This window comes from Mus caroli, chromosome 16 (assembly GCF_900094665.2).
Source record: "Mus caroli chromosome 16, CAROLI_EIJ_v1.1, whole genome shotgun sequence".
In the NCBI taxonomy this organism is placed as follows: Eukaryota; Metazoa; Chordata; class Mammalia; order Rodentia; family Muridae; genus Mus; species Mus caroli.
This window is the reverse complement of record NC_034585.1, coordinates 89,406,140-89,421,796: the sequence shown is the minus strand read 5'-3', so window position 1 is coordinate 89,421,796 and position 15,657 is coordinate 89,406,140. Positions and strand designations below refer to the sequence as shown.

General features: G+C 46.6%; 1 protein-coding gene and 1 long non-coding RNA gene across 7 annotated transcripts in view; one reads left to right on the top strand and one right to left on the bottom strand.

Annotated features, from left to right (window-relative positions):
* Kcnj6 (potassium voltage-gated channel subfamily J member 6) overlaps window positions 1-15,657 on the top strand; it is a 254,882-nt gene that overhangs the window by 174,109 nt on the left and 65,116 nt on the right. Inside the window, exon 3 of one of the 6 annotated variants that reach the window (XM_021185324.1) lies at window positions 1,078-3,579. The exons of the other annotated variants lie outside the window; for them this stretch is intronic. Coding sequence (XP_021040983.1) covers window positions 1,078-1,088 — 11 coding nt within the window. The 3' untranslated portion in view covers window positions 1,089-3,579. Of the gene's footprint in view, window positions 1-1,077; window positions 3,580-15,657 lie in introns of those variants that run through there. 6 annotated transcript variants of the gene reach the window in all.
* The window catches only part of LOC115029578, an 18,188-nt gene continuing 3,076 nt past the window's right edge, over window positions 546-15,657 (bottom strand). The window contains exons 2-3 of the long non-coding RNA XR_003835148.1: window positions 15,081-15,272; window positions 546-877 (exon numbers count right to left, since the gene is read on the bottom strand). This is a non-coding gene — a long non-coding RNA (uncharacterized LOC115029578). The remainder of the gene's footprint in view (window positions 878-15,080; window positions 15,273-15,657) is intronic.

Here is a 15,657-nt window from a genome sequence, read left to right as displayed (position 1 = left end):
ACAGGTTAACTCAGTACAGTTAGGGAAGCTCTTTTCTCAGCTCTTCAGGCTTTTATCTTTTTTTTCCATCTGTGATTTTTGTTTCTTCCCTAGAAGTTTTCCCCAGCAAAGAGAACTCACGAAAGATTCAAACACTGCATAGAAAACCAGAGAAAATGGAGCCCAGGGAGGTGCTGACTATATACCATCCCATGTCAGTCCTTCTGTGTCTGCAGATCCTGCATTTAAAGAGTCAATACATAGTGACTAAAAATATTTGAGAAAAAAAAAAACACATCTGTTCTAAACAGGCAGAGGCAACTTCTTGACGTCATAACGCACTATACAGTATAGATGCTATTTCTGTGCCATTGACATTACAGGAGGTATTATAAGCAGTCTAGAGAATATTTAACATATGGGAAGATATGTATAGATTCTATGCAAATTCTATACCAAGATATGTTTATATGTTAATGTATTTATGAGGACTTAAGCACCTGTGGATATGGGTAGCTCCAAGACCTCCAGAAGCAATTCCTCATGGGTACCAAAGAGCAGCGCGCAGACCAGGCAGCAGAAATCACTGTTTGTGTTACCAAGGAGGCCAGGAAGTTCCGGGGATGAGGGAGGACAAGCTGCACCACCCCCTCATGACGTGCTCATGTAGACAGACTGTAGGCACAAATCTCACCACGGAGCACAGGGCTTCTGAGACAAAATCTTCACCCGGCCCTTGATTTAAGGGTGAGGAAAGGGGGGTGGTCCAAGCGCCAGACTATAATGTGGCTGAGGTGAAGTGGCCACAGCAGATTTCTGGGGCTCACGGGGCTTATGTTGATGGGGAGCCCTCTGAGGTCCTTTCTGGGTATCATCAGTGCTGTGGCTTATGAGAAATCTACATAGAAAGAGACCAGAAGAGAAAACTACATTTAATTGTGGAAACCTCAGGCATTGATCAATTGATACACTTGTGTCCTTTCTCCCTCTGTTTCTCTTTAAGCTTCCTTTGTTGCTTTCCCAACTTAATCAATTCACTTTAAAATCCCCGACTAGGTTTGTAACAACCATATATTAAAGCAAGATATGTTGTTGCAGGGCAGTTCTGAAATCGAAATCAAGCAAAGGTCTATAAGAACACCCTGGGAGACCCCCATGCTGCTGGGTCTTGGGTCCATGAACTGCTTTTATTTGCTGCAATCAAAAATGCTAGTCTGACCTGATAGGAGAGGAAAGGAGACTCAGAACCTGAAGGATGACACCGCTGAGGGCTGATTTCATACACTCTTCCCCGGCTGGATCATCCCAGCCCCCACAGCGTCCAGATCTTAGTTTCTCCCTTTGTTTTAACAATCTATACTTCCTCCAGCCTGGGCAAGCTAGTATACCCAGATTCGCAGTTTGGTTTTGTTTCTTTCCGAGCTGTAAGCCCAGTGACCTCATCTGGGAGGAAAGTTAAGCAATAAGACCTGAAACGCTAAACTCTGGGGTAGAAAACCTCTGCAGAGACAGCGTCTCTGGGAAGTCTCTACAGAGAAAGAGTAGGGGAGTCGCAAAGGTCAGAGTGTTACTTCCATACCTGGAGAAATCCGCCTGTCCCTTCAGTGCCGGTTCCAACTCCTCTGCCAAAGACTTCTTTCCAAGACACTGGTATCAGCTATCCCAGCAGTGACTTTAGCAGTATATAAACCAATGGCACTGCCCCCATAAAACCCCATAGAGTAAAATCTATGGTCTTCAACAGCTGGGGAGCCTGTGGCCTAGCTCCCTGTGTGAGGTTAAGGCTGTGGAGACTCATGCCTGCTCACCTCCTCTTCGAAAAGCAAAACACTGTAAGAAACCTAACATGACCTGTGCCAGCATTTCTCAGGCTGGGGAGAAGACTTGGTCCACAAAGAGCTTGAGGTCTTGATCTGGATCCCTAGCATCCATGGAAGAAGGCGGGCATGGTCACCCACACTTCTCATCCCAGAGCTCGGAATGAGGTAGGCAGGTTCCTGGGGCTCACCAGCTCAGCCTAACAGCCAGGTCCCAGTGAGAGGCCCTGTCTACAAAAGAACGGGAGGTGGCTCCTGAGAAGCAACACCCACGCTTGACCTCTGGCCCCTGTACACACCTGTAAGCACCTGGGCATTGGGACACACACTTGCAATTGCAAACAAGGCAAATTCTCACACTTTAGAAGGCACTGAGAGAATCCCATAAACTCAAAAAGTTAGGAGCCAAGATTGACCATTAACGACTTGGGTTAAAAAGACTAAACCACTGGATAGAATGTTTCGTTACTAAAACACCTTACCTGAAAAGCATTATTGCTCTTCTTTCTGCAACTGGACCACGCACAGATCCACAAAGAGATGCCCAGAGATTATTAGTGATGGTCACATGACTTACACAATGTGGACTCTAACCCAAGGCCCCATCAACTCAGATCCAGAGGCTGACAGTGTGTTTATCTTATAAAGAACCAGTAATCCCCCCTTAGAGACACCACAGTGGCTCTAATCACCATGTCCTTAAGTCAGGGGAGTTTTATTATTTCCAATGAACACCAAGTGGTGACAGCGGATTACCAATGAAGCAATTCAACCTGACAATTCTAACCACCCAGAAGAGGATCACTGGGGGAAAGCATGAATTATTTATGTGTCAACATGTGCACACGCTGGCCAAGCAGCTCAACAGCCAGGAGTGCTTCTCCAGTTAGCCCTGCCCTGGCATCCATTTATGATCTCGTCTGTTATGTTAATTACCCAGCTAGCTTCTTTCTCAAAAATAATCTCTCTCAGCCATAGACCTACTCATCTGTGTCCTCTTTAATTTAAACCCACAATTACATCATTCACTGGCTTGCCTCAGTTTCTTCAACTCTAAAATGGGAAGGGTGATACTGCTTCCCCCTCCCCCTGCAAGCCGCCCCCTTCCCCGTGACCTTCCTAGGTACAGACTCAAACCAGGACAGATTATTTGCTTCTCATAGGCCACAAGGTGAAATGTAATAAAAAACAAAGCGTTGTAGGGAGGCAGAGGGAAAGACCAGTCCTCACAAGAGGCTCCATTGTTTCCAGGGACTTTGAAGCTTGGACAGAATGTCAGATGATCCCCTTTGAAGGTGCTCTGAAGAGTCAATGTGAAAAATATTGTGTGCCTGTCCACAAGCCAAGGTGGCCTCTGCCCTGGTCACCTACCGTGAATTATAAACTGATGATATTTGAAATAATAAGGAACACTGGAGCCGGCTAGAAAGGATTCTGCAGTCCCATAAATAGCAACATTCATCACTACAATGCCTGCCAATGGTGGCCTTGAATATAGATTACCCCCGGCTCTTCTGAGGCCACTGAGGACAGGGCAAACTACCTCTGAGAATGGAGGCTCACTGTTCTGCATCCCACCTCTAAATGTTCCATGAAATTTTTGAGACATCTCCCATATCCCTGTTAGGAAGATTCACCCTTGTGCTATTAACTCAACCAAATCATTTTGAATTCCATAAACCTCTACTCTAAAGTATACACTTAATTCTACAATACAGACAACAAATATGACGTTTTTCCTATGAAGGAGCAATAAAGATACTGTATCAGCCTGCTCTGACTCTGCTATGCTACAGTAACAAAGAGACCCAAGGGCTTTAAACAGCAAAGGCTTGTTTCTCATTCACAAGACATGTTCTCTGTTGTTCTGTCTACACCCTTGTTCACTGAAAGATACGGGGTGAAGAAGGGGTCCCCACATAGGACATGCCATTCTCCCATCATGGGAAGGCAGAGAGATGAAAAAAAAAAAAAAAAAAACACCTCACTGCTGCCCTCAATTTATTAGTCAGAAAAAGTTTTGTGACACGTCCTGGTATCCACAGAATGAGACAATAGGATTTTCTCGTGGGGATTTGGAAAAAAAAAATAACTGAGATTAATTATTTAATCCACCATAAATCTCCTTGGAGTTTTGAAAATGGTATATAAAGCTGAATTTTTTTTGTGAGGTATCATTTAAGATGTACGGTGGTCCTTAGTTCATCCCTCAGATGGATGTGGATCCCAGGCCAGAGGATCCAGGATTGTATCTTCCAGTTCCTATTGAACCAAGGCCACTGGGATCAGTAATCCCATCCACAGAAGCAGAAGTGTTGGCCATCCGGTTGTTGACAAGCCTACAAGCCAGTGTGTTACAGTCCTGCCCACTTTGGGCTCTCGTGGCACTGTGAACCCTCTGCCAGTCTGAATCCTTGACTGGCCCCGTGTAACAGACCCCTTGCCAAGCCACCGAGGACATGAAGCACAGCTGAGCAATGGCATTCTGTTGAGCAGAGCCACTGAGATCCTGGTTGTTTGTTACCATGGCAAATGTAGCCTGCCTTGCCTGAAACAAAATGTCACGATGACACTTTGACAGTGGGCCGTGGCATACGCCAAGCACGCCAGACTCGCCAGGAAGTGGGTTTGCAGCTAGCGTCCTTGCAGAATGTCTTCTTCCTGCTGTGAATTCGTTCTTCCCCTGGGAAGACTTTAACACCAAACAAGCCGATGTTAATCTGTCTCCGCTCTCACACGTTGGTGTCTGGGCACATCTCACTCCTTAGCTTTACCATACATAGCTTTTTATCCCCACAGGATCACACAAGCCTTTATGATGGGACCTGGTACACACTAACCACTTCATCTACATAAAGAGCAACCATGAGGTTCTACATAATCTCCTCTCCTCATCCCTGTCATGCACTTGGTCACTGCTAGCTGCCATGTTTTACATCTATTTCTTTATGTTGAGCATATGGGTGTGCTACATCATGGCTCATGTGTGGAAGTCCAAGGAGAACTTATTAGTTCTCTTCATCCTGAGAATCAAACTCAGGGCACCAGGCTTGGCAGTGCATACTTTACCTGCTGAGCCAGCTCACTGGTCCACAGATTATTGCAATAGATGTCTCCCGTGGTTTCTTTTCAGACCTTAAGACAATCTGAAAGCTTAAGACCATTTCCACTTGACAAACAGTGAAGGTTGGCTCTTGGATGAGGAGTTGAGGTCAAAAATGACCACTGAGGTGGTAAATCAAGAGCGGACCTCAGAGCTGGGCGTGGTGGCACATGCCTTTAATCCCAGCACTCGGGAGGCAGAGGTAGGTGGATTTCTGAGTTTGAGACCAGCCTGGTCTACAAAGTGAGTTCCAGGACAGCCAGGGCTATACAGAGAAACCCTGTCTCGAAAAAACAAAAAACAAAAACAAAAACAAAAACAAAAACAAAAACAAAAACAAAAACAAAAAAAAAGAGCAGAGCTCGGGGCCGTCCCTCTCCCACCCACCTGCAATTTATTACTGAGCCAGCAACCACACCTAGTGCTAGGTTTTCTCTTAGCTAGAACTTTCCTGCCCTAAGCTCACTGGGCCTGACCAAGGGACTCGGGCAGGATGACACAGGGCTGGGAAGACTGCACAGAGGGTAAAGTGCTTAGAAGCACGAGGACCCAGGATTGATCTCCCAGAACCCATGTTTTAAAAAGCATGGCAGCATGTGTGTGTGTGTGACCCTAGTGCTGGCAAGTGGAGCCAGGTAGCTCCCTGGGCTGAGTAGCCAGAGTGGCAAGTTACAGGCTGTGGCAGACCTTGTTGCAAAAATACGGTGACAGGATCCAGAGAAACATCCAAGGTTATTCTCTAAACTCCACATTCACTCACACACACACACATACTCACACACACACACTCATACACACTCACACACACACACAAACTCACACACTCATACACACTCACACACATGTATACACACAGTCACACACTCACACACTCATACATATTCACACACATACATACTCATATACACACATACTCACACTCATACACATACTCACGCTCACTCATACACACTCACACACTCCAACATACACCCCTGCACACACACTCACACTCATATACTCTTGTACACACACTCATACATGTACACACTCACACACATGCACATAAACTCGCACACATAGCAACGTGCACACACACACAGACATACAGAAAATAAAAGAATAAACTTAAAAATGTAACACAAAGGCAGTCCACTGGCCTTTTCTTCCAGGTCTAGCCAGGTCTAATGTTATCACCCTGGGTGATTGTACCAGCAGATACTCTGGCCAGCCTGACCCAGTGTGGCCTCTGTAATGCCACCAATGCAACCAAGAAGCCAGTTGACAAGCCACGGGGAAGGAAAAAGAAAAGCCCAATGTTAAAAAAGAACAATCAATTGTAGGAAAAAAAATCAATGGTAAGTCTGGACTCCTTGCCAGAAAGCACAATGGTGAGGCCATCAATTTAGGGCAGGCTAGTTCCGCTTGTCTGAGGTTTCTACATCACTGTGGAACATCAGCCAGAGCCCTCTGTGGGAGGAGAAGGATGGTGGTGATGGTGATGGCGGTGATAACGGTGGTGGTGATTCCCCAGTTACAACGTCATCCTTAGACGATTTTAATGACATACCCATTAATTAAATACCTCTCCCTTTACAATTTCTCAAATATTTTTATGTAACATATTTATAACAGGAGGTTTGTGGATAATGACAGACAGAATAACCCACAAAACACTGAGGAGAGCGGATCACAAAAACTGATTCTATAATAGTCCAATGTTACGTTGCCCGAAATTAAGTAGAGTTCCTCAACTCAGAAGGCTATCGTGATGATAAAGGTTGTATTTGCTTATGATACTTGGCTCTTAGGCTAGGAAGAGCAAGAGGCCACAATCACTGGCCCACTACAGATGTGGCAGGATCATACGTGAGGTCACCAAGACCAGCCCAAACATGGTAGAGCTTGGTAAGTCCCAGCAGCACCCCAGTCTCTATGTCATCAGACATCTGGCACAGATGCACTCCAGCTTGTGGTTAGCAAAAACCCCACCATGACTGGGCACATCTGTTCCCAATGTGGAAGAGACTCACTGCGGATACTCTATGTCTCTAGTTGTCAAAGCAAAACATTTGTCACTGTCACTTAAGCAGATAGAGTGCTATAGCATCAGGTAGGATGAACACAATCTAGAAAATGTTAGACTAAGTTAGATCAAGGTTAGACCAGGTTAGACCAGGCTCAATGGGACATCTCATCAACAGTGGCCACCCGAAACCCAGGCCAAGGGGACAGGGAGGGTACCAGAGTTTCCTGTCACATGTCTCATCCTAGGGTCTCTTCCTAGGAAGAAGTGAGTCCACAGACGGGTCTGAGTGCGTGTTTACATGTCTCATCTGCTCACCTTGCCACCCACCAAACTCATGATTTTCACCTCTTTTCTCCCATTATCCTTCAGCACAGTCTCCCTTAGATGACAACCTGGTCCTATGCTTAGTTGGGAAGAAGTCAGAATGGGTAGAACACATCTCCATGAAGTTTTATGGTCCTCCCTTGTTGGGTCTCAGCCACTTTCAGGTCTCATCTCCTCTAAAGTCAAGGGCTAGCACTGACGCCTACTCTCTGATACCCAAGACTCCTTTACCCACCTCTCCCTTTTCTCCCTTGCAATTCCCTCCTCGCCAGTATTTCCGTTAACATTAGACTACATTTGTGCTGGGCAGTGGTGGCGCACCCCTTTAATCTCGGCACTTGGGAGGCAGAGGCAGGCAGATTTCTGAGTTCAAGGCCAGCCTGGTCTACAGAGTGAGTTCCAGGGCAGCCAGGGCTACACAGAGAAACCCTGTCAAAAAAACAAATTTTTGTAATGTCTACCTTCCTAAGAATATTCACTCTTAGAATGTTGTACACGCCTGCGATGCTGGCATTCTGGACAGGAAGCTTATCTTGAGCTCAAGGCCAGCCTGGTCTACGCGATAAGTTACACACCAGCCTAGAGCTACATGAGGGGCCCTATCCGTGCTTTCGAGAGTAACCTGTGCTTCTGCTGCGTGCGTGTCCAGCTCCCCTCTAGTTCTCAGCTCTCCTCCCACGTGACCTGAGAACAACTTCCTGTTGCTCGTATTGCCCTGATAGCTGCCTCTCTGTAACACTCTTCCTGATGTTCACGGCTCCCTGACACCTGCTCTACTTCCGCAGTCCTCTGCAATCCACGCCCTCTCAGAGCCTGCTCCACCCAGAGCTCTTCACTTCCGCTCTTCGCTTCCTCTCCCGTACCTCCAGGCAGATCCTGGGATTTCATTGCTAACTTCTGTGATACTGGGTTTCCTCCTTAGACCTTAGCACCTCTCCCAGCTTCTCTGATCAGAGATCCAACTGCGTTGTGCACTTGACTCCCTGGCTCAGGAGCCCAGCAAGCTCACACAACCTATGCACTCAATGCGGAGGTGAGCTCAGCTCTTCAGCCTTCTTCTCCTCTCTCCATCCTCCCTGTGAGCATCAGTGAAGTCATCAACACAGCGACATAGGCCAAAAAGGCAGCAGCCTCCTGCTACATGTGAACATTGTGCCTCTCCCTACATGGTGAACACATCCACTTCCAGCCCCACAGCTGATGCCCCAGATCAAGTTGTCAGGGTGAGGAGCCTGGTTCCTCTGTGAGTGGCCACTTACAGAAGCCACCGCCCTCCTAACAAAATTCTAATAGGAGTCAATCACCTCCCCTGCTTGAAAGTCACCAGCAGGCTGGGTGAGGAGGCACACACGGCTAATCCCAGCACTCCTGAAGGCAGGCCAGTGGACTTCTATGCGTCGGAGATCAGCCTGATCTACATAGCAGGTTTCAGGCCAGTCAGGACTATATTGTGAGACCTTATCTCAGAAGTAAATAAGCCAGGACTGGAGAGATGGCTCAGTGGTTAAGAGTATTGACTGCTCTTCCAGAGGTCCTGAGTCTGATACCCAGCAACCACATGGTGGCTCACAACCATCTGTAATGGGATCTGATGCCCTCTTCTGGTGTGTCTGAGGAGAGTGACAGTGTACTTCACACAAATAAAATAAATAGATAAACCTTTGAAAAGATTTTTCATTAAAAATTTTAAAAGCTTCCAGAGAGTCCCACTGCCTCAGGAAAACCTAGATAACTCATGAGTTCCTCCAGAGCCCTTGTAGCCAGCCCCTGCCTGCACCGTGGGCCTGCCCCTGTCTCCATCCTCTTGCTCACCTGACTCATGCTAAGCTATGTGAGCTTTTGATTCATTCTCAGGGAAGCCTCCTCGGGAACCATCTGCAGGGCCACTTCCTGCACCCTGACCATGGCCAGCCTGTGTGCCCACAGCTGCTGGCAAACTTTCCTCGTTCATCTGATTAGCAGCCGGGCTGCAAACTCTGCAAGAAAGGTATCTTGACTCACTCAGTGCTCTGATCCCAGAGCCCAGGGCCAAGTAAATTATGAGCAAATGAAATATCCTGTATGGTCACAAACCAGTTTGGCTCCTTAAGCACACAGGAGGAAAAAAAAGAAAAAAAGTTTAGAGTCTTTTAAAGTTGCCAAGTCAGTGAAGACAGCAGTCATGGTCGGCCCAAAGTGCCTGTCTTCTGAGACTTGCTCCAGAGAACCAGAGGGTTCAGGTGGCTCCCACTGAGCGGCAGACTAGACACCCATTCTCAGTTTCCCTCTCCATCAGGGTGGCTTTTAGTCCCATTACTACCCCAGCCCTATGTTCCCCACTCCCCAGATATTCTACACCCCAGTGAAGGGACCTCTGGTCTCTCAGCTTCCTGGGCTGCAGATCTGGCAGCCATCCCTCCCTCTGTTCTTCACTTGCTTAATTCTTTGGGGACCAACAACTCCTCAAGCCCTGAGCTGCAGCAGCTCATTCATGGGGCTTCTTGATGCGAAGAGGAAGGCAGGCTTTCTCTGGACTCTCCACTGCCACCTGCTGGACAGTTCGAGTTATAACGACATAAATCTACACCTCTCAGATACCGGGTGTACAGTAAACAACCCACACATGGTGGCCCTGGTTGAGCTTGTCCGTACGATCCCATACTTGTCTCTCATACCCAGCCACCCTCACCTCTCCAATATTTGAAGTCCACATCTTCCGAAGATAGTCTCACAGATGTTAGCTCCTTATTTGGGGTGTCCCCCTCCACACCACACAAAACAAACTTTGAAACAAATCCTCTTCTTTATCCTCTAACCCCACATCCCTAGCCACTTCAGTGGAGATAGAAGGAAAAACAACCACTCTTGCATGTCCTAATGTGTGACCTGTCTGACACCTTGTCCTCCACTCTGCTCCACACACAAGCCACGAGCCCTGAGTCCACTGTGGCCTGGCTCACATCCACCCTCATACCTACTGTGGCACGAGGTCTGCCTGTCCCCTCTATGCCTTTGTGATAACTGTGAGCCCCCAGTGAGCCTTTTGGAGGGCTTGGCAGACTCAGAAGTCCTTCCTGTGCCTCTGATGCTTTCCCATAGAGGTGACAGACCACACGTGGGTGGCGCCATCTGACTACCAAGATAAAAGCTGCCTTTTGTCTTCTATTTTCAGCAAGGACTACAATCTGGCCTATGATCAGTGCCCAATAAAAGAGATAGAATCAGTAATTTCTTATAAACAAGGTCCGACCTCTCTGAGTGTGTCTCAGACCTGTGATATCTCCTTTTCACTGGCCGTATGCACCAGAAGCCAGGCAGCACCTAGCCTTCTTCTATGTGAGCTGCCATGGTGCTCACATTAATTGTTCTTGTGGTTTAAATATGGTCCCGATAGGCTCGCAGGTTATGGTTTAGATATGGCCCTGATAGGCTCATGGGTTAAATACTTGGTGTCTATAGCTTGTGGTAGTACTGTTTGAGAGTCTGTGGAACTTTCAGGTTAGCCAAAGAAATGAGTCACTGGGGACAACCTTGAGATTTTTCAGTCTGGCCCTGTTTCTAGTCAAAGCTCTTTGCTTCCTTGATCTGCTCAGATAGGAGGTGTCTCGGCCACATGATTCTGCTGCCACAAACTTAGCCATGCTTTTCTGTCCAAGACGGACTGCTCCCGCTCAGACCATGATCCAGAATAAAGCCTCCCTCTCTTAAGTTGCTGCTGCCAGGCATTCCCGCAGCAATGATAAAGGCCTGCGATGTGTTGCTGCTCGAAATTCTGCCGAGTCCTTTCCCTACTCAGGAATCAAGATGTGTTCACAAGCTCCATCTGACATGAACAGATTGTCGGAAACAGAAATCCAAAAGGTGAACTTGTCCCTAGCCCTCAGTCTCAGAATTCCATGCAAGGTCTCACAGAATGGAGAGACATGTTACTGTTTGAAAATGGACTCATTGTCCACTGAAGGCTGGTGAGGTCGGGAGGCCAGGCTGCGGGAGCAGTGGCCCTTAGAGATCCATTCCTTCTACTCCCATGCACTAAGAGGCTTTTGATGTCGTCTAAATTTACTACCAAGTCCTAACAAGTGAGCTTCTCGGGAGACAAGGTGTGGGCAGGAGGTCTACACATAAGTTTCTACCCTGAAATCAAAGGCCATCTGCACTCGTCCCTCCCACTGCAGCGATGACAGTAAAGACAGAAACCCAAGCCTCCATCATCATCTAGGAATTTTACTTTTACCTAATAGAGGAAAATTGTATTTATTGTATATAATATGACATTTTTAAACATACATATATGTTACGCTAGCATAACAAACCTTTATTTTGTTTTCTGATTCCCTTCCTAACTCTGTGCTTTTATTTCTGGGTTTTATACATGTACATGAGGAATTTTAGCTCTTCTTACCCCTGTTACATTTTCTGTTTCCTGTTTCCCACCCATCGAAACTCTCTTTTCCCACCAAGTCCCTCTCCTACTTCCTATGTCTTGCTTCCTGTGTGTCCTGCCATGTTTAACTAGGACACCTGCATGGGCATGGAGGGAGTTATTCACAAAAGCACAGACAACTTATCAATGGCTAAGTCACTGAAGAAAGTGACATGGCCATGAGTTTATAGTCTTCTTGCTGAGAATACAGGTGTGCACTGCCAAGGACCAGCCTCAGCTTGGAGAGGGGCTCCTAAGAGAAAGGGAGTTTGGGAGCATCAGGGCTGGGGGGAAAACTCAAAGCCAAATCGTTAGGTACAAGCTGGCAGCCCGTGTTCTGCTCGAGGTAGCTTTCCAGGCACCTCTCTGCTCGAGACAGCTCTCTCTTACTTGAAAAAGAATTCTAAAAACTCTCTGGATAGCTCATCTCTTGTCGACCAAAAGCCCTGTCTTTTATTTACATCAATTTGATCATTTTCTCGGGTCCCCCAAATCAGCATCCCATGACCCCAGCCCCCTGATTCTTAGAAAGACAGCAAGTACATTTTTAACATTGCCAATGAGTTCAGTGATCTACCTGCCTTTGTAGGCACAAACAATAAATTTAGCTGGGTTGGATCCCATCCTGAGATGACCATTCCAACCATGCCTGGACCTAAATTCATTCTGTCCCAGGCTAACCTTGAACTTGGGAATCTGCCTGCCTTTGTATCTTTCTGACAAGCTGTCTCACAGAGCCACGGAGTCTGTTCTTTTAGGTCTGTAAAGCCCCTCATATAATTCATATTGTGTCCTTATATTTTACATAGTTGAGAAATTATATATTTTTGAACTCATGTTTTCAGAGTTCTTTCCCACAGCCTTAAAGGCTGTCCTGAAGGTCACATCATTCTACCATTTTGCTGAGACATTAGATACAGTCTCAATTCCTGGATTTGTGCTGTCTCTGATTATCATGGAGCCATTAATCTTGACAGAGTGGACATTCCCCAATGACCTTGACAGGGAGAATATTAACCGAAGGAAGGACATGAAGTAAAAACAAGCCTCATGCCCAGCAACACACACACACACAGGCTTCACGCCTAGCAACCATCAACACTCATGGAGGCCCACACCTTGCTGTCTCTGTTCCAGGGAAGGGAAATCATGTCACACCGTCCCTTCTACATGGCCATTCAGGATTCAGCAGTAGACCATCTTACCCACTTAATGAAAACTTGGGGATTGAACCCATGGCTTCATGCATCCTGGGCAGGCAATCTACAAACTGAACCACAACCCCCATCCCCCTAACAAGACCATTCTGAACAGGAAAAAAAGGTTCAGCTGTGCTTGATCCTCAGTGAGATCTCTACACCTGGTTCTGCTGTGCATAGAGAGAATCAGCCCCATATTTGAGGGGCTAGCAGTTCAGAACTCGGGGGGAGGGGGAGAGCACTTTGGAAGTCTTCTCTCTAATGAGCCAGAGAGTAAATGTTTACTGGGGACAGCCTCTGCCATAACTATTTGTTAACTAATGTTAACATGGCAGTAAGGGGAGAAAAACGAACAGGACTGTGTCCTGATGAGATTTTACTTATTATCGTTTTCATGTGTCAGAAAGGATTATTCTTCTTGAGACTTTTTTCCCAACCCTTTAAAGAATGTCAAAGCCATATTTAGCTTTCCCCTATTCTGAAAACAAAAAACAAAAAAAAAACAAAAACCAGAGTACAATACAATGCAAAGTAGTACCCCACACGCAGGGGTGCCTGGGAAGAACAGGAGCTTCCTCCCCGGCTCAGCACATCCTACTGATCAGGGCTGAGACCCAGCAGGCAGTGCAGCTGGAGGAGGAGGCTTGCCTGAGCCTGAAGAGCCCAAACCATTTATGCTTGCACTTCTCCTTTGAGTGGAAATCTAACAGGAAACAGAAGCTCATGACCTTTTTGCAGAGCTTGGCAATCCAAGCTTGCATGCAGAAGCGGGCCCCATCAGTAAACAGTCCTCTTCTTAACATTGCATTTGCAAAGGACAAGACTAAAGAACACGGACATTTGGTTTTAATGGGGTTTTGCACTGGTCCCTTCCCTTTCTGACTTGCTTTTGTTTCTTTGGACAGAAACCGCTCCGCCAACTTCAAGCTCCCTGGCTCCTCTCCAAGTAGCATTTATTCTCAGCCCTTGTTCATTTTGGAGTCTCAAAATCTCAACTTCATCCTACCCCAAGAGAGCCATTCTTTGTCCAAACCCTCTCTGCCAGCACCCCCAGTTTCTCTAGGAGGCTGAGGACCCTCCGGCCGGCTGTTAGTCATTAGTGACAGCATTCTTTCTGTCACCTTTGCCTTAAATTAGTGTTTATGGGCCAGAGAGATGGCTCAGCATTTAAGAATGCTTGTTATTCTCACAAAGGATGCAGGTTCAATTCCCAGACCCCACATGGTGGATCACAACCATCCACAACTTGAGTTCCAGGGGTCCAATGTTCTCTTCTGCCCCTCCAAGGACACCAGGCATGCATTTAGTATACATACATACATACATACATACATACATACAGGCAGAAACTCATACATATAAAACAAATAAATGTAAAACATAAAAATGAAATAATGAATCCCATGTCCACTGCAAGCTTTGATCTGTATGTGCCAGCATGGACACTATCTGTGCAGAAAGCCATCCTCTAAGAATGCATTAGCAATACCCAATCCTTTGATCCTCTAAGAATGCATTGGCAATACCTCTCATCATTCAAAACAGCTACTGCCAACACAGCATCCAAATGACACTATTCAAATTTTCTGGCCACTAATTATGCTGGCTAGTTTTATGTCAACTTGACACAAGTTAGAGTCATTTTGGAAGCAGGAACCTCAATTGAGAAAAATGCTCCTACTAGAATGGCCTGTGAGCAAGAAGTAAGCAGTACCCCTCCATGGCCTCTGCTTCAGTTCCTGCCCTGACTTCCCTTGGTGATAAAATGCGCTGGGAGCTGTAAGCTGTAATAAACCTTTTACTCCCTGGCTGCTTCTGTTCATGGTGTTTTTATTACAGCAATAGAAACACTAAGACAGGGCAGAGATATGGGTCAGTAGTCAAGAGTACTTGCTACTCTGCCAGAGGACTGGGTTCAATTCCTAGCACCCACAAGGCAGCTCACAAGTCCATAATTCCAGTCCAGTTCCAGGGAATCCAACGCCTTCTGTGGGCTCTTCAGACACTCCACATAGGTGATGCACATGCATACAAGGAAGCAAAACACCTACACACGTGAGATACATAAAATATTTTTAAGAAAAGAAAAGACACTAAGACACTAGCAAAAGAACACATGGCAGGTTCTGAGTTCACAAGGACCCCAGATCTTGAATGACAAGCTCTTAAATAGCACATCTGGACATGCCTGGAAAAAAAAAAACAAAACTCATTTTTTACTACTGGAGATCTTGGTTGGAAAACAAACCTGGTTCTCTGCTATTGACTCTCCTGTCTTTCCACGGTGCTTTCTTTGGGCTTTGCTCGTTTCTTCAGTAGTCTCTTTCGCAGGCTAAGGAACCCTCAGCACTCTCTATGCTCTGTCGCCTGTGGAGCCCTCTCATCCTCTCTTCATCTTTCTTGCTGCTGACTTTTTCTCATGGTATCTTCATGAGGAAACCTAAGGAAAGCACAGTCAACCATTTGTTAGAATGTGTGTGAATGAAGTCAATGGAAAGGAAGCTGTGCTCATACCAGCCATTACTTCTGGAAAAGATGTTGTGCCCACATCAGACATTGTACTAGGAGGCATGGGTGTTGGTTGTTCCTATCTGGAGCCATGCTACCTTCAAGGCTAGTGTGATGGTTTGTATATGCTTGGCCCAGGGAGTGCAACTATTTGGAGGTGTTGCCTTGTTGGAGTGGGTGTTGCCTTGTTGGAGTGGGTGTTGCCTTGTTGGAGTGGGTGTGGCCTTGTTGGAGTGGGTGTGGCCTTGTTGGAGTGGGTGTTGCCTTGTTGGAGTGGGTGTTGGCCTTGTTGGAGTAGGTGTGGCCTTGTTGGAGTG